At 30.7% G+C, this 26,837-nt stretch overlaps 1 protein-coding gene across 1 annotated transcript; it reads right to left on the bottom strand.

The window, feature by feature from the left end:
* Positions 1-675: 675 nt before the first annotated feature.
* On the bottom strand, positions 676-22,740 carry LOC143232048 (MAPK regulated corepressor interacting protein 2-like). Its single transcript, XM_076467063.1, has 6 exons — positions 22,575-22,740; positions 22,347-22,440; positions 15,269-15,381; positions 8,409-8,468; positions 6,156-6,206; positions 676-2,760 (listed from the first exon to the last, which is right to left on the bottom strand). Exons 1-6 carry the CDS (start codon positions 22,624-22,626, stop codon positions 2,735-2,737), a joined length of 396 nt encoding a protein of 131 aa, XP_076323178.1. The 5' UTR covers positions 22,627-22,740; the 3' UTR covers positions 676-2,734.
* Between the last annotated feature and the right edge of the window lie 4,097 nt (positions 22,741-26,837).

Raw genomic sequence — 26,837 nt, forward strand, 5'->3', positions numbered from 1 at the left:
ACTAGAGGGAAGGCAGCTAGTCATCAACACCTACCACTATTGAGCTACTCTTTTACCAATGAATAATGAGATTGACCGTCACTTTATAATGCTCCAACGGTTGAAAGGGTAAGCTGTTCACATAAGGCTGCATCAGGATTATCTGCTCTAGCCATCCCTAATTTAGCAGTAATAGACTAGAGGTCAGGCAACCAGTCAACACCACTCACTACCATTTCTTTGTCTACCTTTTTATCAATAAATAGTGGGATTGACCAAACATTATAATACCTCCATGACTGAAAGAACATGTTTGGTGTGACAGGGAATAGAACCAGCTAATTGCAAGCCAAGCACCCTCACCACCAGGCTATAATTTTATTTGATCACTTTATAGAATATAATAATATATCTGCATAAAAACCAGCACCACAGAAAACTTGAAATTTACAATAGTAGTCATGATAAAATAAAACCAGCTCAAACCTAGAAACTGTAAATACATTACCAAAGTTTAATTTACCATCATAGTTACAAGAACAAATTCTGACATATGAGCATCTTTCACAATAAAAGTCATTGCTGTTACAATCAACTGCTATTATATTGACTGAATAATACTTTGGAAAAACCATCTTGTCCAAATATAACTCAAAATATCTCATATTCTGGAAAAGAAATAATTCTGTCAAAGTATAAAAAACACAACCTTTATTAGCACTTAAAAAACTCCAAAATATCATACTACATTATACAGGTGTCAAACTGTTACAAAGATAGCTTACCATTAAATCATATGACAAAAAGTATATACAAATTATGATAAAAATGATATATCACAGAACACTAAGTAATTGACATAAAAGATACCTTTACACAAAAATGTGTTGAAAGTTGTTTCAAAAATCCTAATATATTGTCATTTTTAATCAACTTAGAAATAAGTTCTAGATAAAACAGGTGTATTTAAGAACAATGAATATTCTTTTGTATACCTAAATGAAACAAATTAAATTTTTGAACAAAACAGTTTTTTATAGAAAATCTAAATACAAGACATAAAAAACAATGTTTGGACTTGATATTTCTCACCTAAAATGCCAGTTAGTAACAAAATTGAATTAACACTATTATTTCTTGTTATAATTTCATAGAAAATATCTATATTAATATACACCATTTATTGTATAATAAGAATCACACATGGAAGAAACTTGTCTTACATTTTTTATGTTGTTAAAATATTAAAAAAATAAAAAACAACCACATTATCAAATTTATTCACAAATTGAACATTTAAGTCAGACAAATAAAATGTTTATAAAACTGAACAAAAAATATACTCTTTTCTGAATTATTTTACAGGATTCCTAAATTTTAACAGTTATTAAGGCCTAGCACTATTTTCTACTGGTGTTTTCTAAGGCATGATAAAAAATCAGTTTATAATGCCATATGAAACATACCTCAGTAAATTTTACTTAAACTAAAATGATGCAATGCACTCTCATGGTTCTAAGTAATGTAGTTTGAACATTAATTATCTGTTCTTATTATTAGGTGTAATATTAATTTTGATCCATATATTTAATCAGAAATTAAAAGTAAAATTTTAAGATATTACTTATTCAATAAATTTGTGTTACTTTGTTTTAAAGTTGCTTTTCACAGCAGGATAAAAAATAACTACATTTCCAATAAAAAATTAATTTTTTATGTTTTTTCCAAATTATTAATTAGAGACATTCTTGTTTTGATTCTATGGATAAGAATTGGGAAAAAATTTAACACTTCAGGTAACTAAGGTACTGATATTCTAATTACTACACAAATTTCAAATTGTTAAGAATGAAGATGTTCTGCTTCAGAATAATTTATTTTATCAATAACAGGGTCTCCTAAGTTCTTACTTACATAAAGTTATGTTTATTATTAGAAAAACTATTCATTATAAAAAAAGTCACAACTAACATTAACAAATAAGTTTTACATCACACTGATAATGTAATTAAAAAAGCACATTTACCTCTTGAATTTTAAGGATATTATCAGAAGGGAAAATAACAACCTAAGCATGTGAAAACATACCAGCATTCCAATGTTTACGTAAAATGTCAAGATGTAATGTCAGCTTTAAAAAAATATTGCTAAGTTACTTTATCTGATGATTAAAACTCATCCAAAGTTGTTTTTCATATAAACTAAATTTTTAACAGCAAAACAGATGATGTATTTCATCAACCTTTTCAATATAACAGAGCATGTAAATTCACTTAAGTAAAGAGTTTCATCTTACATTCATATCACTATATTTTGTAAAAATACTGTTGACAAATATGTCATATTACAACAAGACAAACAACTCTCATTAAAAAGAAACTTAGCTTTTCTTACATTCATTTAAATAATTTCTAATGAATTTAATATGTACATGATGTGTTAATATAATTAATTTTATTACACTAATATAGATATTTCTAAGTTTATTCCATTTGTCAACTATTTTTAAAATAAAGCACACACATCTTACATTTTGTTAAGATACAATTGTATTTATCAAATATTAAAGCAACAGTTTATATACATATTAACAAAACATTGCCATAATAAAGAAACAAAGTGGTACATATCTATGTAAAGAATTGATATCATATCATTCCACCATCTTATTTTCATAAAATCATGTAGATCCAAGTTGTAATATGAGCATTGTATTTATCTGGTTTTGCTTAAAATAAAAAATGGTCCACTGAAGTTACAGCTTTTGACTTCTGGCTTTAGCTATAAAAACAGAATGATAACCACTTAAAACCTGAATAATTTATCATTACAGCAGGTGCAAGTACAGTATCTCTACACAAAGTTCACGTGAGTTTTAAAGTAACAATTTTAATATGAAATGGTGTTAATTCTAAATTTAAAGAAAAAATCAGTTAGAAATATCACAAATTACAAAATGTTCACATATAATAATGTAAACTCACACTAAATCATAGACACTATCAATTGTTTGTTTGTTCTGTTGATAACTGCTCTGCTTCACAAGTTAGCTGTGCTCTGCCCACCACAGGTATCAAAATCAGATTTTGAGCTTCACAACCCCATCAGATTTAACAATCAGCAATGATAAAATAATTACACTGAAAAATGTTCTGTAGTAACCACATCTCTTAACATAAAATACTGACTCATTTCCAGAGCGATGCTCTAACCAGTTGCTTTGACTTAGTGATATGAAAAACAGATATTCTGACACATCAACTATACATCTGTAAACATTATATACTAAATAGAAAAAACAGCACAGTTTTATGGAGATATATGTTATTACTACTTCCAAACTATACAATCAGCTTTCATAATAACATTATAATTTTAGTGAACTTGAAAAACAAATTACCTTAATAAATTGAAGGGAAACTAGAAAGAAAATTAATAGTGTGTTTTACAGTAAGCATACAGAAAACAATTAAAGTTTGTGCTGTGTAATTACCATCTATTGTTTTTTTTATTGTTATCCAGCATTATTTGTGATTAAATTGATTAATGAAAAAAAAAAAAAAAAATCAACTAACTGAAATAGTTAATAATACATAAATAGTCTGCAAATTGCAATGTAATCTTTATATGATCGATAGATTTTTTTTAATAATTCCACTGCTTCAAGGAAAAAAAAAGGAGACCCTGACCCTAAAAGTTTTAAACAATTTCTTCCAAAAATGTCCAGAGAACACATTGAGATATTTATCTGCAGTATTTTTACCTATTACTCAAGTGCTCAAGTTTCATGTAACAAACCTGTTCACAAAACATAACTCTGATGAAAACTAGCTTGAAGTTATATCAGATAGAGTTTAGATTGTATGATCACTATAGCTATATTAAAATATATTAAAAGTTAGATGTAATTCTATTCTATTATTATTGAGTTAATGTTTTGAATAATACTTATCTTATTTTTGCTTTTTTTTCTTTCTGCAGATTTTACTTAGATTAATACATGTTTATTTTCAATGATTTACCTTTATATTTCTTCTTTTATTTTATGTTTATATTTTTGTAAATTGTTGGCAACTTCGTAACAACCTTCTTAAGATGCACTGTACAATCATCAAGTTGAGTCAATCATCCCACTCAACTAAAATCATTTAACTCTTTTATGACAGAATTAATTCTCAGACTGATTCTCCAAAAGTGTCGATTACCCACCAAAAAAATAAAAGTATGAATTTAACCCTTTGTATTACTTTTTCATTATTAAAAAAAGCTAAATTATTTATATCTAACAGTAATATTCCTATAAAAATGTATTGGATAGTGAAAAATTACAATTTAAGTAGAAAATTGGGAAAATGAGAAGAAAAGTCTTTTCCAGTAAATGGTATAAATAAAAGCAAAATTAAATCAATAAGATGCCAAAATCATTACAAAATATAAAACAAATATTTTTGACAACAACATACAAGATATAAATAAGCTGTCTTTATATAGATTCTATGTGTCTCTGCAAGGAAGGTAATTTTGTAATGAGACGTATAACCATCAAGATTTCAGTGTAGAACACAGATGGTAACATGCACACAAGTTTGGTAGCTGTTTCAAGTACAGGGGAATATTCCTGCACGTTGCAACAGAAGGAAAATTTTTTTTAATAACCATGGGGTAAATCTGAATTTTGCAGTTGGTGGATATAATTATTTGCATATATCTAAACTATGCTGCAAAAGGGTTAAAGTTATAATTTTTCTGTAATGAAAATAGATCTATGACAGGTATTTACTTCTGCTCACATACATAGCTATTATTGTTCTGTGCTGCCCTCTATTAGCAAAGATTTTTTTCATGCCAGTAGCCCTTCATTCCTGTGTACACCTCGATTTGCATGGTTTCACCGATTCTCACATGCATATCATCATGCGACAAACCTCCAATAATAATTGTGTCCCACACTCACATGGTTCATGCCACTTCCTCTATGCTATTATACCTAATTATCATTTCAAGTTTAGGCAGAAACCTGAGCACCATTGGACAGTGAGGAGGAACAGTGTGAAATGTGAATGGAAGTAAGTACTTATTGAAAATATTTCCAGTATAGGAAAATTATAATTTCCAACAAGACACCTTACTTCCATTCAAATACATAGCTAGAATCCCACATTGAATAGGTGGAGAGTCCAGTGTGGGGAAGAAAGTTTGTTTGTTTGTTTTTGAATTTCACACAAAATTACACGAGAGCTATCTGCGCTAGCCATCCCTAATTTAGCAGTGTGAGACTAGAGGGAAGGCAGCTAGTCATCACCAACCACCGCCAACTCTTGGGCTACTCTTTTACCAACGAATAGTGGGATTGACCGTCACATTATAACACCCCCACGGCTGAAAGGGCGAGCATGTTTGGCACGACGGGGATGCAAACCCCCAACCCTCAGACTACAAGTTGCACTCCTTAACACACTTGGCCATGCCAGGCCAAGGAAGAAAGTAGAAGCATCCTTCAAAAGTGTAAGAAGGACACCCTATTAAGGGAAACCTCTAAAAAAAAGAATTATAAGTAGGAGACCACACCACTTCTATACTAGGTACACTCTTTGGTCAGATGTAGAAAAGGTATGACAGATCCAATGACAAATAAAATGGTTGAGCAGTGATCTTAACCATAAGACATTAATTTCAACCTCCATTACAAAATGTGGTTAAAAGGAGGAATGTGCCCCAAGATGTAGAGTGGCTAGTGTGATGGACATTACATGCAATTGAACTGCATCCAAAATTCAACTGCTGGAAGCTAACATCCATGCAGGGGTTAGACAAGAAGTAAGTCAACTACAATCCAAAACTCAACAACTGGGAGCCCACATCCTTGTGTGTGTGGTGTAACTATTGGTGGAGGTTTGTTACATGATAACTTGTGTACAAGAATCACTTAAACCATATGAATTGAGGGGTGCATGAGAGTGAACGGTTTATGGCATGTGAAAAAATGTTTGCAAATAGAGGCAGCACTGAATGAGAATAGCTATGCATATGAACAGAAGTAAGGTACCTTTGCCAGAATAAAGAATTTGAAACTTCCTTTGTACAATGATATCATCAGTGTAAAATAAAGTACTTTACAGAACTTCATACAATTCTAAAGAGAACCTTTTATCCACTATAGTCTAAAGATTACTTACTAGGTAACTGACTGGTTGAACTGTGGTCTTGATAATACACCACACCAGGCACTGTAAAAAAAAAAAAAATAAAAAAATACTGCTGACATTCTGGTTCAAACTTAAACAGCACAAAACATCAATGAAAATCCATCCATTTTAAGTCACAATGAAAACCATAAACATTTAAATAAAGCTCATAGTACAAATTGATAATTTAAAAAATAACTTCCATATGGTTAACATCAACACCACTGTACAAAAGAACATAAAAGTGATGAATTTCAAAAGCCTAATAGCATTGTCAAAAGTAATATCACACTTATCTGTTCAAAATAAAGACAGCAAACTGATTTCTGTAATATACACTTTGAAAAACAATTAGAAATTGCAAAAGTAAATACTTTAATGATACTTGGAGATCACACATGATCTCAAAAGCAAGCAAAACACAATTGATGAAGCCCAGTAACTGACATAATTTTCAAAACAGGACCTTCCTACATGGGTGTGAACTAGGAATTAAGAGAAAAAACAAAACAAAACAAATCACTGTTGTGGTCGTCAGTAATGCCATGATGGTGCTATAGTGACACATTTGCACAAAACTGTGCAACTTGTATTGTGACAGAATGTAGGATGGTATGAGAGGAAAGTATGGGTGGACAGAAAAACCTGTACAAAAAAAAACATTTTTATTTCTTTTGTAATGATTATTTAGTTATGTAGGTCTGCCACAGGTGGCCAATAGTAGAATGGGGTGGGGGCAGGTGTGTAATGGAGCATTCAGTTTACCTTCTTATACAGTATAAATTTCTCATTTGGGGTGGGGATGGGGACTGAAGTTCACAATATGAAAACAATTCATAAAAGAGTAACTAGAAAATTTCTAAGAGTTCTGGAAACTAGGTAAGTGTGTTACATAAATTAGGTTGGAACTCAACTGACTGTTCTTTATTTCTATAAAATGTTTTGAACATAATTTTTTACAGAGTTTTCCAAGTCTCTAAATATTGCAAAATAACTAAACAAGCATTACAACTAAAACTATCAAATTTAAATAGCAGTTAAAAAGTGGAGTTAAAAAATACAACTAGTAGAAAACACCTTTTCTCTAATTTTCAATATCAGAAAAGAAAAGCAGAAAAAACCCAAAAGTGGTGTTCTTCCCAAGTTTTTGTAGTTTGAAATATTAAAAGAGTGAAGAATTCACTATTAGATGAGTCAAAACACCTTTGCTAATAAAGCTAATAAAAATGCAAGTGCTACAACTTCCTACCACTGTTTCCAAGAATGGATGAAACCAATTTCTTATAACAAAGATTATTTTTAAAGATTAACTCCTAGTAGAAAGCAGAAAAGCATATTTGGTTTGACTGAACAAGCTAAATGGCCAAAAACTGACTTAAAAGATTATAATCAACATGGGTCTGGTATAACTGCAGCCACTGAAGTTTCCTAAGGATGACCAGTGAAAGAGGTTTACAACAAGCTATTTCACATCACCACTTGTCAGTGGTTAAATATCTGGTCTTGTAATAATAAAACATTTTAAATAATAACCAAAAAACCTATAATAATTATCTAAGAAAGTAAAATAAGAATGAGTTGATTCAATCACTGTCCAACAAAATCTTGACTTGTGTATTGACTGATGTTGGAAAACAACAAGCATATGTAATTGTGTTTGTCTATACTCCATCTACAAGTCACAGAGATGCTAATGATCAATCAGTTTGTCACACTACTGCAGGATCTGCAAATAGTAATAAATATTTCATGAGATTTTTGCCAAAGAAAACACAAGTGGTGTTAGTATGACAGAAGTTGTTTTGAGTAAGTTTGAAGAAGTGGTTTTATCCCCAAAAGGCTTGTAAGGCTAAGAATATGGCAATGGAACCAATATGAAAGGTAAAAATAATAGCCTTAAAAATTGAAGTCTTAATTTCAAGAGCTTTTTTTTTTAAATGTCATGCAATGCAACAAGTACTCAATGAAAGCAAAAAAGTTAAATTTCTGAAACTAAAATATTGGCTTAAACACAGCAACTATCAAAGAACTTCACCCACAGTGATGTTTAAATACTTGTTTTCAAATAACTCTGTGTTAAACTATATACACATCAATACTAATTTTATAAAAATATTAGAATTATTTAGTTTTACATTAAAGTACTCACAATCATAAATAATTTTAAAAAACAAGTAGCTTAAAATCCTATGAACATATAGAATATAAGACAGACAAAAAAAATAATGAAAAATAACTAACTACCTTTTCCTCCAGCACCTGGTTGTTTGGCAACTTCATATTCTCTACTCACTAGTTTCCAAGCTGTAATGATTATAAAGGTAATTCAATAAGGTGGATTAGGTAATTCTTTTTTAAGCAGCTAAAATCACACAAATAATTCAAGTTATGAAAATAAAAACAAATGGACAACATAGTCAACTCATATACTGTTCTTCACTCACACAAAAAAAAAAACTACAGTAAAATAATATGATTTTAAATTAGCCATTCTCCACAATGTTTTGTGCTAAACCTACCCTTTAAACATTAAAAAAAAGGTTTAAAACTAAGCCATTCCTTCACCTGTAAATAAAAAAAAGTTTTGATACCAAATCTGCTCTTCACTTGAAAACGTCTCATATTAAATATTCATTTACATTTTTTTAAACCATAAAAGTTATCACAAAGGTATATTAATTCACTAAACCTACTTTACAGAAAAGTTTCAGAGTAGAAAATCAAGGATGGTTTTGTTCTAATATCAAAAAGTGTTAGGGTAATAAAGAAAGATCTCTCCAATGCAAAAATAAGACACTTGGAAAACCACCATTAAAAAGTTATTTATAAAATTTTATTATTCCATTGCCCTTTGACCCATGCCTAACTAATAGTCTCACCACACAAGATGTAATCACTCAGTGAAAATGTAGCTCAAACCACCATATTAAAATAAGTACACAAGCAGCACACAAGCATACCTCATAAAGAATTAATTTTATTTCATTTTCACCTACTCTAACCTAATAAAAGTTTCTAATTTTTACACTTTAGTTAGTTTTATAATACAAAATAAAGAATATACACAATAAACAAGAAATATAGTACATACCTGTGTCATTTTTTTGTTGTTGATTGTCAATGAAAGTTAAGCCTACTTTTTATTTTCTTTATACTAACAATACCAGTATACTAAATTTTTATTTAATTAAATAATGCAAATGAAAACACAGGATAATAACATGAACAAAGGGAACAATACTCCATAATTATAAATTACCTGGGTTTCTAACTACATGATAAGAGTTTAAAAATAAATAAAACATTAAATTTACCAAAAAGAGAATGACACAAATATTATGAAAACAATTCAAACCACATATGCACAAAATCATATTCTGTTTCAAATAATAGTTTTTTTTATAATTTTCTGCTCATAAATTTTGTCCTTCATAAGCAGCTTTTTTGTGTGTCACTATTTTAATATTTATATCAAATATGTTTTGGAACTCAAACCATAATATTATTTATTATCTCCTCTTGAAAAAACAATGTACATGAAAAACTTTTAAATCCTGTTGTGTTAGTATGTTATAACAGCAAAATTACCTTACTTCTCCAACATTAATAAAGGAATACAACAGAATACAGAATTTTCTTTGTATAATTTACAATGGTAACTCCTAATGTGAAAATTCTGTTTTAAAAGCGCTGTGAGTAAGGCATTGGCACAAGAACAAGTCAAGATATTCAATTGTAAAATCATCATTAAAACGTCAAATTAATACAGTGGTATCTCACTTCTCAAACAATTTGTTTTTCGAACATATTGTTTGAGAAAAAAATGTCTCGGTTGTTGAACATAAACTCTGTTCCCAAATTAAGCTGTTGTGGCCCGAACTCCTGAAATAACCCGACTGATGACCCAAACGACCCTTCAATCATTTTTGGCCCATGCCAAGCTTGCCCAAAACATTTTACCAGCACGTGTCACTCAGTCCACACCCCTGCTAAAATCTGCTGTGAATGTTCTCATTTTTCTTTTGTTTTCCTAAATATTCTGATTAAATTAGCCACCATGAGGTCAAAGAGGGATAATGAAAGCAACAAACCAAAAAAGAAAAGTTGTTAGAGCCACAATAGAGGTGAAAAAATATCTCATAGCGAAGTATGAGAGTGGTGTTCGCAAGTCTGACCTTGTTACACAGTTTAGTATGGCAAAGTCTACAGTCTGTACCATACTGAAAAATAAAAAGGTCATCAAAGGAGCTGATGTTGCAAAAGGAGTAGCAGTGCTTATGAAACAAAGATCACAAACAATGGAAGAGGTAGAAAAACTGTTGTTGATTTGGAAAAACAAAAAACAGTTAGCTGTTGATAGCATTTCTGAGACCATGTGTTATTTTCCACAGTACCACCACTTCTAGTACTGGTTGAGTTTGTTTTTTTTGCATTTTCATTGGTTGGATTTGTATTACAGGCACTTATGGCTTATCTTGTAGTACGATAAGACTTAATTTAAGATCAACTTTTATCATGTTTCAGTCATTTGTATTCATAGAACCAATCTATTTTGACAGTTCTCCTTGGCTATAATTCTGCACTTTTCAATTCAGGTTTCTGAATCTTAAGCCTAACAGAACTACTGCCAAAGAAATGAGAAAGTGTATTGTGGTTCACCAGCTTTATCAATTGCAACTTCAAGAAAGTTCAAAATGTAATGAATTGTTCTAGTAATTTAAATATTTATGTATGTCAAGTTCTAAGTGTTATGATGTCTAGCAAGTTGACCAATATTTTGTTGCTACTTAATTCTTATGTGATGTGCATAAAATAGTACTAATAACTTAAGTTGTATGATTACAGTATATGATCAGGGTAATCATTGGTTATACAGAGATCCTGAAATGCTTGATACATAGATATGGACTCCATAAACTATCAGTCAAAGCAACAGAAGTTGGGAATTAAATTACTGGCAGCACAAGGTTATTTACTTAACTTCTGGCAAAGATATTTACTGCTAACTATAAATAGCCATGATCAATTCAGAAAGGGTTACGAGATTAACTTTCATCAAAAATATCATCATACTGATTTTATTTTTTTATCATATTAGTCTATTATTAGTTTTCAGTGAAGTAGCAAATATATATGTAGGTTAGTTCTGTCCAGTTATTAATTACTAATAAGCTGTAATAATAAGTTAATAGTTAAAAATTAGACACAGATGAGAATATAAGCTACCAATCATGACAACTCTTTAAAGAATTGGATTCCATATGACTCCCAGAGTCCTTAGAACCAGTTGCTTATTCACACATTCTTAACACACAGTTTACCAACTTTAATGACATTGACAAGTAAGAATATTTATATTTCGAAAACATTTGTATCCTCTGATATAATGGTTCATTGCTGAGGATAATTAAGTATTTGTGTGAAAATAATATAAAATACTTTTCCTATTTGCTAAAAAACTAATAATAATAATCAACACTGTGAGATGGATAGATTGTCTCGCTGCACAGTGAGACATTGTATGGTTAGTTGATTGTTCTAATCTTGTACATTACATGGTAATTGAATCATTTTGCCAATAGCAACATCAAGTCATGAAGTAAGAGTTCCCATAAGAGCATGGATCTCATATGGGTACTCCTTAACATGCAACAAGGTAAAGCTCAGTCAGCACAAACAGTAACATACTCAAAACCATTTTATGGTATTTTTATGGCCAATTATAAGTGCAGTTAAGTGTGCTGTTCTTATCAACCACTGAGGCACAATTTTCAAACTACAATGCAGCTAGTGGCCTCCAAAAATCAAAGGTAAAAAGATTATTCAGACTTTACTCAAAAGTTGGAGAGCACCAAGATATTAACTGCACTTGTATTAAGACATTGTTGACTTGTGTTGTGTCAAGTAAAGATTGTTCTAATTGTATGTCACATCATATGTTCAGTCCATTCATTTCTTAGCACAGACTCAGCTAACTGTAGCATAACTCAGTATAACCTCACAAATTATCTTGCCTAAGTTACTCTTTCAGAAAATCAGTTGACCTGAAAGTACCATAAGAAGAACAGTCATAAATTAAAGTAAAATAACATAGGAACTCACAACGAGGCATTGCAGAAAAGGATTACCAGAAACAATTTGCAAACAGTGGAGGCTCTGCATGTCAGTTTTAATGAATTAAAGATAAAGTGAATAGTTTATAGATGTATTAAAATATACAGATGACATGTAGTGATGGATGTGCAGATTAGATGTAATGAATTATACAAATAGGGACTTGGTATCCAGAAGGTAATGATACTGTGAACAATGTACTACTTTTGACATGACTTATTATTTCTCCCTGCACATTATTTATAAATGCACAGTTTAGTCATTATTTATATTTTAATGAAATATTAATGGTGATATGTTAAATATAAAAAATAATATTAGTTATTAGCTAGTAAACAATTTCACTTTAATTTCTGTTGTTGATCAATGGACTGAAATGAATAGCTTGAATATGTAAATAAATGCTCTTTACTTTCTAAGCACAAGTTGATTCATTGTAGAACTTGGAATAAATAATGTCCAGATAATTATATGACTATCAATTTTATATCATCACTAGGAAAGTTTCTGAAAGTCTGATAAAATATGTTTTGTAAATAGATTTAACAAATTATAAAATTTTGTTGAATAGTCAATATAGCTCAGCATACAAAAATCTTGCCTTACTGATCTTTTTTACATTTTTTGAAGAAGTTACAGTTTATACTGCTGAGGGTAAAGTTGTGGATTTGGAGCATATGGATTTTCAGAAAGCATCTGACAAGTTGTTACATGAAAGGTTTGTAAAGAAAATTATAGGTGTGGAGGATAATATGACCCCTTGATTGAAAAATAGCTGAATGGAAGAAAGCAGCAGGTTGTTGTAAATTGAGTTCAGTCAAATTGAATTAAGGTGAAGTTTCTCAGAGCTTTGTGTCAGAATCATTGTTTTTTTATTATTTACACCACTGACATAGATGAAATAATGCTCAATATATTGTTTAAAGTTGCCGATGGTAATAAGATCTTAGATGTTGCTGGCTGTAATACAGATACTGCTGGTTTATAAAGGATTTAGAATATTCAGTAGGTCAAACAAATAAATGTGAGATGGCTTCTGATGATGATAAATGTAAGGTACTTCATGTGGGTTAACTATCTAAATGAAAAGTATAGTTTTGCTGGGAATAACCTGAAACACACACACAGACACAAAAAGGATCTTAGTGTTCTGGTTGGTCAATCTCTTTAGCCATCCAAGCAGCGTGCTGCCATTAATAAGACAAAAAATAGGATTTTAGGTTGTATCTACAGAAATATTAAATGTCTGAAAAGACCATAATTTCATTGTCTAGGATATTGGTTAGGCTTCACTTAGGGTATTGTTTTCAGTATCAGGTTTCTTATCTTAAAAAAGGGCATTGAATTAGTAGAAAGGGTTCAAAGGAGGGCAACTAGAAAATACAATGAATGAAAAGACTGTTACATGAGGACAAGTTAAATTCTCTGAAGTTGTTTCTTCTAGAAAACAGCTAAAGGAAGCTGATCAAGACATTTAACATTTTAAGGGGATTTACAATTTTTGTACTTAATGGTGAAAATGGTAAGACAAAATATAAATTTTGGCAGGTATTAGTCATCTTCAGATAATAGTTTTTTTTTTTTTTTTAACAGAGTGTTTGGCCTTTGGGATGGGTTGCCTTCAAATGTGGTGGATACTGTAAATTTAAGAAAGTTTTAAGGGAGAAATTTCATAATATTACTATAAAGGCTAGCTTTGTGGGATTTGTTTTTTAAAGTTTAGTTTAGTTGATGGGACAACCCTGATGGACCAACAAACCCACTGTTCTTGAATGTTGTCACAACTGTCAAATAAAAATATTGTTTGCAACTCTGAGGTATTACTTTGACAACTATTTCATAAATTAATGTACTTCTAAAAATGTTATAATGCAAAATTACACCATTCATCACTTTATATTCTTCTTCAGTTCATTATGGTACAGTTACAGAATTTCTAATTTGTTCACGCTACACACAAAAAACTTCACATCAATCATATCTATGATTACAAATTAATACTCATCAAACAAATGGTACAGGAAACATTAAGGGAGCTTCACAATGAGACAAAACTGTTTGACAACATTAGTGGAGCTTCATAATGGGACAAAACTGTTTGACAACATTAGTGGAGCTTCATAATGGGACAAAACTGTTTGACAACATTAGTAGAGCTTCATAATGGGAACTGTTTGACTTTTGCATGTTATTAATTTTGAAAAATGCATGTGATTCTGGTAATCAAAATTCTGTGACACAATTGGAGTTAAGAAGTCTGAAAATATTTTTAAAAGGCTGATGAACTAGTACAAAACTGCAAAAGATAAACAGACTTGTACCAAATCATTTATTAGTAAATACATGAGGCAGACTAGGGGGACATAAGTAAGGAAGATCCATTAAAAAAAAACATTTCAGAAAGCCTAATGTCCTCGCAAAAGATAAAACCAGTCATTCAGAAAAAAACTGATATGCAGAAAAAAAATACATTAATATACATAATAAGATGTACAATCATCATTATTAGAATGCATCTTTTAATAATAAATGTTCAGCCATATCATCCAGGTCAGTAATTCCAAATATACAATGTAACAAGTAACGACAAGTTTTTAAATTTCCCAATATAATTAATGTTTTTTTTATTATTTTAAAAAATAATCTAACTTTATGAAGAAAAAAAAATGAAAATGCTGCAAAAATGTTTTGTACCAAAAAGAAATAAAGCAGATACTTGCAACTAAAATAACTTGTAATTTCATCAGTAAGCACATTTGTAGCTAGTGTGGGTCTACTAAACTATGTTCACTACATTTAATGCAAATTTAACATTTCATTACTGATAAATGGTCTATGTGATGAATCATTAAACTAACAACAATTTCCTTCTTCATACATCATAAATGCACAAGATCTGTTCTATGTATATCTCAAATTAATACAGATCTTGGAATAGATCAGTTCCTCAGCTAAAGTAAAACTATACAAGAAAATGTATGAATACTTACTATCATGAATGTATCGAGTTATTTCTTCATGCTGTGGCGTTATGTTTTCTTGATTGCTCTTTTGAATGTGAGATCTCCTGCCATTCACTTGTTGGAAAACTGGCTTAGGAGAGCTGCAAACATGAATTATAAAATAATACAATATGATTAAAATACTGTATCTATGGGGTTTAAATATTAAAATGTTACAAATATCAAAGTAAAAACTTTGACCTTACATACATACCTTATCAGATCTTACAGGAACCAATACAACACTTATATCATTATAAAGTAATTTAAGATACATAATTAGAAACTGTCAGGCATAACAAAAAATTATTTACAAATTAAAACATCTCATCTCTATTAATCTTCTAATGATGTTACTCAAACAGAAAGTAATGTACCAAGTGACAAACACCACAAAGATTGATAACAAGATACTGAATTAAACATTTTAAACCAACAATTATTACCTTTGTGACAAATTGATAAGACATCACATCCATATAACAACACTAATAATAAAATTAAAAACTGTTGAAAGTATGTTTAGTACTATGACTTGTTAAACATTTGAGTTTATATAAAGTTGAATAAGTAAGAACTTTTACTGATACATTTTAACAGAGCTACTAAGGAGTGTTAGAAAAATAGTGAAATATGTTAAGTTTTCAGAAAATGTAATCAATATTTTAGTAATATAAGGGACAGTTATTCGAAGCTTCATTGATGTTTTTAGTTCTGTGTATTATTTGGAATTAAGCACAAAGCTACACACTTGGCTGTCGGTACTCTGACCACCACAAGTATCAAAACCTGGTTTCTAGCAGTGCGAGTCCAAAGATATAACCACTGTGCCATGGATGTGACTGTTCTGTGTAAAAAAGATCTTGTGTACATGTTATGGCATATTTCTTTGTAATCATGACATACTTTCAAACAGGACAAACTCTAGTCATGCTCATAGCATGATTTAAGTGCTCCTTTCCTTTAGCAAGACCACCACAATCAAACATGGTGGCTAGTCTATCTAGATTCTAGACTTAAATGACAAGTTGATGAGTTGAAATTATCATGTTTTGATGATTCTACAAACAAAATTAAGTATTAATTAAAATGAAATAACATAATGCTTCCAAGTATTTTGGAGAAACAAATCATTTAAAGTTCACATCTTTTCCATCATCCAGATAAAATGTAACATCCTTAATAAAAGTTAACAGACAATTAAAGCATGATTTTTCTTCCATGAATCCATGTTGGATTTCATTTATGATATATTTCACTAAATCATTTTGTAAAGCTTCTTTCATTTGACTCTCTACAATCTTTTCCTATAAAGAAATAAAATTAAATGGTTTATAACTTACAATGCAACCATTACAACTCCTTTAGACTCTTTTTCTATGGCTAGTTCAAAGTGCATATGTAGTGATCTTTTGCAGTGTTAGGTTCAAATTTAAATAACTTACTTTATTATCAATATATATAAATAATCTTTACATCGAAATATACATTAGAGCCCTGTTACAACATGATTCATGGGGTCCATACTCCAAGAATGCATTATAGGTGAAATCATATGTTATATATTTTAATGAAGTATTATTCAAAGCACCAAGGCAATTTCATTGGATAAGCTTCTCAATTAGTCACAAGGCTGCCATCTCACTGACTGGTTCTAAGTCTAATTATATGTTTTATTATCAAAAAACTGCTATTAAAGAACAGTGAAAGCATAACTGATAATGCAGTGGTTAATAAAGAATAGTTTTCTGAATATTAAACACTTTGCTTATTTAAATTCATATTCTCAGAAGAAGTGTCATCTAAAATGAGAAATTTGATAAAAAGTTTCATTTTATGGAACTGCTCATTGGGTGGCAATGAGTAATATCTGTCAGAAGTTTGTCATTTGTGGAGCACGTGTACATCAACAATGTTCAACACATCACAACAACAACAAAAAAGGATCAGAAATATAATCTGAAAGGATAAATTTAAATAAAAATGTTTGGGTTCATATTAATGTTTTTAATTACACTTTCAAAACAAGCTCACCAGCACTAGACTATTTAATTCCATATTCAAGCTTTTTACGACAAAGGTATCTCTGGTTCTTTAAAAATAGTCAGCTTTGACAGTTCTGATAATTTTAAATTTCTTGATAATTACTGGGCTATCACTACAGTCTATCACATGCTTAAGAATGTTTGACACTTCCACATACCTTGGTAAATTGTATCCCACAATTCTACCTGCTAGTCTTCTTATAATAGATCCTACATACATACTCTAGAGTATTTATACATGTAGATAATATTCGAGCAACTTGGTTCACCCATTCTATCTTTAAACATAAAAGAACTTATTCTGACAGTGGGTTTTACGATGACTCAAAGTCCTACTTGTGAATAAATTTTGCATGATAAAGATTTCAGTTGTTTGTTGATTTCTGAGTCATGCTTACTCATTAATGGTAGTGTTAAGTATTTTTAGTTCATTTTACACCTCTTGTTTGAGGATGGAAGCTTTTCAATGTACTAGTTGATTATGCTGGTGGTCATTTTCATTGGAAAATCACTCTTTAGTACTTGTATGTTAACTGACTCTGTGTACCAAAATTATTATAAGATTTTCTTTGAGCTTCTTTCACTGGAGTTGAAATATAAACTAAAAAAGTAGATTTATAGTATGTTCCACTTCCAAACTTTTAACTTTTTTTTAATGACCACAGTGTCCAGAGATGACTAAGCAAGTTTTTTCATTTTTCCACAGTGAATTTAATATTTTCATTATATTTATTTAAATAATGAAGAAACTTATCCACTTGTTTCTTCATTCTTAAATACAGTAAATGCATCATCCACTTATCTTTTACATACTAATGAGTTAAATCCATGAGAATATTTTTGTAAAGTGATCTTTTCAAGGTAACAAATAAACACATATGTTAGTACAGTACTGCCTCATAATAATGGAATCAAATATAATTTGTCTCCCCAAAATTTAGTATCACTTGCTGATTAGCTCTTTTATACATGGCTTCAGTGGCTAAAGTCATTACATTGTGTCACAAAATAAGGGGGGAGTAAATCAAGTTCAAAGCCCAGAGATGAGAATATAAAGTTGAGATGTGAACTTGATATTGGGATGTCAGGAATTAAGGTAAGAAAAAAGTTTAGAAATGTGACTTGACTGTTGAAATAGCAAGAAGGTGTCAATGATACAACATTTGTAAATAACAAGTTTCAAGTCACATGGACCTTTTTCTAACCACTTGCATTCATAGTAGCATAGAAAACTACTGACTATCACTGGACTCAATGGGGATTCCATCCATCTGGTCAAAAATGACAGCATAAAAAAGAAAATGGTTTAACTTTGTGGGAAAGGTAAAAAGTTCCAAGAACTCTTTACACTGAAAGATACTGCTCAATGTCAGAAGGAGGTAGAGATGTTAATGAACATATTCAGGGTAGTGTAAGCAGATTAAAGTACCAGACTTTTAAAGTAAATAATTGAACATGATTGTGCTCTGTTTTACAAATATCAGAAAGTTTGTATTCATATTTCATCTGATATCATTGTACCTTATTTTATCTTATCAATCTTTTATATCTATTTTTTCTTTGTGAATAAACAGTTATTTTGTTCAATTGATAGCTTTAGTATTCTGTTGAATCTATGCTCATTTAGCACAAGTGCCTTATTGATAAGATGGTTATAATGAGGCAGAACTTTATAGGACAAAACTGCATCCCACACAATATCCATCTACTTTATCTTTCCATTATTTTGTTGCTATTTCACACAGTTTACCAAATACTTCTTTAGGTAAACCATCAAAACCACCTTCATTATTATGATAATTTAAGTTTTATTCTTAATATTATCAACAAACTCAAAACTATCTTTCAATATATAATTATTGAACAGAAATTCTTTTAAACCATTGCATAAGAAGTTTGCTTGTTCATAATTATCCAATAATAAGGTATGATAGGTCTCACTGGCACTTTTTTCAAATAAATACCTACTTAGTTTTGTTACTGTAGATGCAGTTGGATCTTTATCTGCTATACAATAATATAGTGGTACAAGTTATAATTTCAAGAACCTTACTGCTGTAATATTATTTAAAATTACTTTTCTCTTTCCTTTATCAGGCATGGTGATCACAATATCCTTTGTTTTACTTATTGTCCTTAATATTCCAAGGTTATGGGTTAAAATTATAAATGCATAAACCATTCAAACTTATACCAAAAATGTGTGTTCATACATTGTCAAAAGTAAATTGTGCTGAACAGATGGATTAATCACACAGTCTTTAAGGTCCTTTAAAAAATGAACAACTCAAATCCAAGTTGATAATTACAAAACTCAAAGAGAAAATCTTAATCCCTAAGACAATACCTTTAACACACTTAATTGTTAATTTCACCATCATCAATTAGTTGTTTCTTGTAAAATCATTTTAATCTCCTAGTTTATTTTTCACCAAATCTTTATCTTTTCTATAGTTTTTAAATTTTTCATACTAATCTATCAATCTAAATTTCTTAAACTTAAGGAATTTATCCAATTAGGGTTTACCCTCCTTCTTATCATTTTATTTGTTTCAAGAATATTGCCATCTAGTATTAAAGCAATCTATTTCAAAAATTTCTCTTATCTGTCCCAAATCACCTTTTAACTCATTATCTCACTAATAATAAATCTTATAAATTGGATTTCTGAAAATCAAGAATAAAAAAAATAAAAAATTTCTCTGGTTGGCTCACTGACCATTTGGTACAAATTATAGTCTTCCATTTCAACTTGAACCTTGAATTCATTCACTTTTTCAAATACTCCTAACACTCAAATAATAGCACCCAAGCTTATTCTTGAAATTACTTCATCTATGAATATGAGATATATCTTGTGCTACTAAGCCTACTACTTCCCATCTCCTAGTTGCACTAGCTATTCTATTAATTTGTTTATTCCCAATTACCCAAATTCATTCATCACTAAGCAAGTTAAGTTTAAATACTTTCAATTAACACAATTAGACCTCCAAATATCCTATTACCTATCCTACTTACATGGAACTCAACTCTAGCATGTAATTCACTCTTACCCTGAAAACTATCCTACAGGTTTAGCCAACCAACATGATGCTCATTCACATTTTTCATTTAATCATTGGATCCTTTCTAAGTAATTCATAGTTACATCTAGTCTGAGGAAGCACTTCAGAAAGGGCCACATATCTGTTTCTCTCCCTAAACCTGTGAATGGGTTCTTTATACTTTTTACCAATTGTTCCAATCAATAACTCTCATCATTATTCACACCTATAAAAAGAGAATGTCCCTTGGTGACAGCAACTAAAACTATCACTACACTATGTAATGTCTTGTACTTTGGCATCTGATGAGCAAATTTTAGCCCTAGTATTTCTGTGTTCCTCAGTACAAATAACTATCAGTAAAGCAGGTACCCAAATGTTCAAATATATTAAAACTGATACCTGAATGCTAACTAAACCTGCCTCTACAGCCACAAATGATTTATTACTGTACTTCATACAAAACCTAGTACCCCTGTTTTATCCTTCCAAACAAAGTAATTAAAGCACTATATATGCAAAAACGGCTCGTTTGGGTTGAAAAAATATTTCACGTAGAAGAGCGAACAATGTTTCGACCTTCTACATAAAATATTTTCTCAACCCAAATGAGCCGTTTTTGCATATATATTTCTCTACAAGTGGGTTTTCTCGACATCACTGATAATTAAAGCACTAACTCTACCCATTTTCTGCACACATTTCCCACTTCTATTAATAACCTGCTATTTTTTTCCATAACAGCACAGTTATTACCATAGTTATCTCATATTTATCCTCAAATAAGCAAGCTCTAAAGAGTAATATACTGCTTTGTATCCTTCTGAACCTCCTCAAACTTGCAATCAAACCCACAAATCTCAAATATAAACCAATCTTGTCACCTGTCACACCATATACATTCTACTCTACTTATCTCTGAACAATTTCTAACCATATTTAAGTTTCCAACTTAATTTTAATTACTAATTTTTATTCTTTATAAACAGTTTGCTCACCCAAAAGTATTTTTTTACCATTTCTGTAGTTCATTACAACATGAATCTGTACACGAAACCATATATCATAACTGCAAAAAACAGAACCCTTGATCTCCTTGAAAATTAAATATTTATATATTTAGTAGTTTATGTACTTGTGAATACAAGAAACCATATAACTTATGTTCTAAAGTTGTTAATATCCTCATTCAATTAGCAGAGTAATGTAAATTTAAGGCACTAAATATGCTGTTTGTATATAATTTCAAAGACATTTAAGCTAACACATGCCATGAAGCCTGTTGAAATATTCAAATAATAAAAAAACATACTTATATCTTAACCATGATTAAAATCTCACAACATACTTAAAAGATACACTTTACAACTGAGCCCTTCTATTATTTATATTGATATATTACAGTGAAAACAGATTAATAATTACTAGAATATTGTTGAATATCATTTTAACAGTAAGTATGTGACAAACTACAGCCTATGTATGTCCAGTAGTTTAGTTTCACAACCTAATTTTGAATTTAAGCTACAATCACCTCATACTACAAAATGTTACACTGAGGAAGAGTGAAAGAAACTAGTTAATTTCTAACCACCATTTATAAAAATTAAATTAAACTTCTTTATCAGGTTTCAAAAATAAATTTTAAACTTAATCAATTAATGTTGTTTATGCATGGTTTCAAATGTTACTTGCTTATTACAAATAATCTTGGATAAAACTAAACTTTAAACCCCAAACAGTAGCTAAGAATGTATCATGTATCACGATAATGAAGACTGAAGAGGATTCATTATGCCTCGATATCGCACGATAAGCCAAAGCTTATGTACTTCATATATATACACTAATATAGGTAGGCCTAGGCTTGTAACTTATAATACTGTCATTAGACGATGATAACTTATACTACACTAACACCACAGATGGATTTGTAAAACTACATTTTAAAAATAATAAAACTGTTTGCACCACCTCATATCAGTTGGGCCGTTGATGTCTCCGTAGCGTTTGCTTGCACAATGAATATCTCTCGGACTTTCAAGACTATCCACCTTTTGAGTATACCCTGTGTAAGTCAACATATCAAGATATTATTGTTAATATTAATGAATTTGATGATTAATTAACAAATAATATACATACGTGTTTCAAACACTTTAGAATCTCATTCGAAAGCTAGATCACAGTTGTCTAACTTACCCCGCCTCGTCTTTCCTAAGAGTTTACTTGACCCTTTAGACAACGCATACATTCCTCTATTTCAATTCACAAACATACTAATTACTACAGTAAAGTGTATTCTGTCAACATAGAAATTACATAAACTACTCCCTCGCGCAATGATCCATGGGAATTATAGGTTATCATTTCAGAGTAGGACAACTGCAATCTCTGTTCATATATGAAATAATAGGTTTTAGGTTCGTATTGCTATTAACTAATAAAATAATTTTACAAAATTATTTCACTATTGGTGACAGTTATTAAAACGATTCACCAAACCGAATCTTATTTTATCGCAAAATGGGTACTTTAAAAAGTCAACATAATGATAATAAGTTTTAATCTATTTGTGGATTTTTCTTTTCTTCATCAAAACCAGTAATTTCGGTGAAATGAAAAAATAAAAGATTGTTTGTGATAAATCGAAAAGATACACAATCTGTATTGTGCCCATCAGTAATATCGAAACCCAATTTTTAGCTTATAAGTTTATAGATTTACCGTTGATTGCGCCACCGGAAGCGAAAAAAGAAAGCATATTAGGTCATTTGTAAGTAAGCAAAGGACATTACATCAAAACCTATAAATTTTTAGTCGTTACATACTTAATATGCAAATTTAATAATTATTTACAATAAACAAGAATACACTAAGTAATTAAAACTCAGCTTAATAACAACGATTTATTCTCCTCAACGAAGGCAACATTATAGTAAAAGGGGAAGTGTGTGTGTGTCTGTGTGTTTTTCTTATAGCAAAGCCATATCGGGCTATCTGCTGAGCCCACCGAAGGGAATCGAGTCCCTGATTTTAGCGTTGTAGATCCGAAGACTTGCCGCTATTACAGCGGAGAATAAAAGAGGAAATAAAAAATAAGTAATAAATTAAACTTTTCACCGAAACCGAGCAAACAAGCAATGTTCTAATAACCCTATAAGGCAATACTTGAAAATATGCTTTAACTATCGAATAATATCCTGTTGTAACGGCTTTTATTGTTAAGCAGGTCTCGGATTATTCTGTTTAAAAAATTTCAAAAGATATATTATATAAAAACGTTTAACTTCCCCAATTACAAGTTCTACAGCGTTATTACGCAACTACCCTAGATATCAGACCAAGATTGCGACTACGTTGGTTGATGAGTGATTTGTCGGTACATCACTGGCTTTGATGAAGCTATGATGACCCAAAGTCGGCTCATTATCGAGTAAATGAATACTGCGTAACTTACAGCATAGACAGTAATAAAGATAGGGCTAATGTTGGCCAAAGGCAATTTGTACGTTTCTCCTGAGATGTTGATTAATCGTTGGCCCAATATAAGCATCGACTTCTTAACTTGGCTCAATGTTCTGGTAACACTGGTTAAAGAAATCAGAAAAGATACATAATCAAAGTACAAGTATATTAATTAATATAAGTTAAGGATTTTCTATATATAATGTTTTCTTCTTCCTCTCCTTGTAAGTCTTCTTTTACCAGTAGCAGAAGCAGAACGGTAAATATGAAGGATTGTAATGCTAAAAATCAGGTTTAGATACTCATGGTCAGCACAACAGAGACAGCCCCTTTTGTAACTTTGTGCATAACTACAAACAATCAAAATTATTCTTCTCTTTATTATTAAAATCCTTTCATTTTACCAAACGAAGTACGTTAGTAAAACAATATAAAAGGTACTTAGAAAATGACTGTCAGATTTTGAGATGTGAGAAGTAATAAGGTCGTTAATTTATATCGCCCAGCTGTTCTAGAGCATCATTTAGAATACAATTAATAAGTATTTATTAGTTTTTGTAGAAGCCACTGTTCAGTGCAAATACTTCAACACCTTTATTTAGGTGTATATTTATACATATAAATACATATGCAATTACGTAACTAAACAAATCGACTAGGTCATTAACAACAGATAATGTACAAGTTTAAGATCTTGATCATTTGACATTTTCGAATTACAGTGGATATTAGTTGGCCCTGCAGTAGAGCCCTGGATTACAGGGTATCAGGATTTTATAGGGCCACGCGATTCTTTACAGTAGGTGTCTGTGATGAACAGCAGAAATAATCCGATTATTTTAAAATAATATATCAAAAGCAATTCAAACTTATATCACATGCTCATTACACAATTAATCACCAATGTTATATCCAGAGATTTAAATATACGTCTCTTTTCATCATGAGTCCACACGGGCTGGTTCAGTTACTTTATAAACCAACTGGCAAAATGTATAATTTATCTCTACTCTGTTATTACAATATGATATGTGATTATTATACTTTAAAAGTTGCCACTATATATTTTTTATGGCTACATATACAAACACAGTCTGGACCTATTTAATTACATCTCTTATTAACGTATATAACTTTCACTAACTTACTTCTCTCTATTAATTTGGTTGCATAAATATACACTGCTGGCCAGAAAAATTAGCACATATACTACTGGCCAAAATTTTAAGGCCAATAAACATAAAGAAAAAAATGTGCATTTTGCGTTGTTAGACTCAACAACTTATTTGAGTTGAGCTTCGAAAGACGTAAATAAGAAAAATAAAAATAAAAATTAAAAACTTTATAGGATTAATAGGGAAAATGTGAATAATATGAAATTAGTATTCCAACGTTACTGACACGATAAGGATATCCCACCAGAGACATTTTCTACACGACACAGTGGAGGAGGTTCCATCATAAATTGGGGTGTTTTATCCTCCCATGGAACAATGGAGCTTCAGGTTATATTGGGGCGTCAAACAGCAGCTTGCTACATTGGCATGTTGGAGAGAGCATCTTTGTTGACTGAAGGCCCTCGCTTGTGTGAAAATGACTGGATCTTTCAGCAGGAGAACGCTGCAATCCACAATGCCCGCAGGACAAAGGACCTTTTTTTGTGTCGAATAACGTGATTCTTTTAGACCATCCAGTGTGTTCTCTCGAAATGAACCCCATTGAAAATGATTGTGGATGGATGACAAGGAAACTCTATAGAAATGGACGTCAACTTCAAACAGTGCATAATCTTCGTGAAGCCATCTTCACCACTTGGAATAACATTCCAGCGAACCTTCTGCAAACGCTTATATCGACCATGCCAAAGCGAATGTTTCAAGGTATTCACTATGACGGCCGTGCAACTCACTGTTGAGACCTCTTGTTGGGCATTTCCTACCCTGTTTAGGACTTTCTTTGGTATGGTCTTAAACTTTTGACCAGTTAGTATTTCGGCTAATTTCATAGTGTTCACATTTTTTCTATTAAATGCAAAAAACGTTTTTGATTTTTATTTTGCCTTTTTTATTTTCATCTTTCGAAGCTCTACTCAAATAAGTGGTTGAGTCTAATAACGCAAAATCCATATTTTTTCTTTATGTTCATTGGCCTTACAATTTTGGCCAGCAGTGTATATTGGTTGGCTAAGACCTAGAACTTTCTACAAACTACGAGACATTATGATGTGGCAATACTCACTTAAAGTAACGAGAAAAATTCAGAAGTCTTAGTAACATGACATAAATTTACAACAATTGAACATTGCAATAAATAACTCGTAAACAGTTTCATAAGCAAACCATAACTATCGCTTCTAAAAATAACTTACTTTAATGCTCGCACAGTATAAAATAAAAAATACTTTCGTATTAAAATTAAAACAAAACAGTGCGTATATCTCAGAACAAGCCCCTCTTAGAAAATAATTAAATCTTTTATATATATAATATATACACAGCCTGTTTTCAGTTCATCCACAAAATCTATTCTCACAATCTGAACCAATATTTGCAGTCTCCTTGATGGTCTCTCAATGCATAGAGTAGACTCAAGCCGCATACAAGCTCTCTCTCGAGAGCTGACAGATTTTCTTTAGCCAGTTTCTAAGGTCTAACATAAACCTTTGTGTGTTCCTAACTTCTGATTCTTTTTATCCATTCTCATCGTTTTTAATGTCTGCATCAGAACTCATATTGTTCTTCTGTATAGCCATCTAAACGATCAGATATTGGACCAACATTTAAAAAAAATTGCTTGTGTTGGAGTAACATTGCTCTATTATCTATTTATTATTAGAAGCTGAAATATTGTTAGCATCATGTTGGCTATAATCGTTTAGTCAATGTAAGGTTGATGAGCAATAAATAAATAAATAATAAACTGTTGACTCAAAATTTGTGTAACATATACTTACTGTTTGGGCGATGATAGGTCTAATGTCACAGCTATGTAATGCCT

This window comes from Tachypleus tridentatus, chromosome 11, assembly GCF_004210375.1.
Source record: "Tachypleus tridentatus isolate NWPU-2018 chromosome 11, ASM421037v1, whole genome shotgun sequence".
Lineage (NCBI taxonomy): Eukaryota > Metazoa > Arthropoda > Merostomata > Xiphosura > Limulidae > Tachypleus > Tachypleus tridentatus.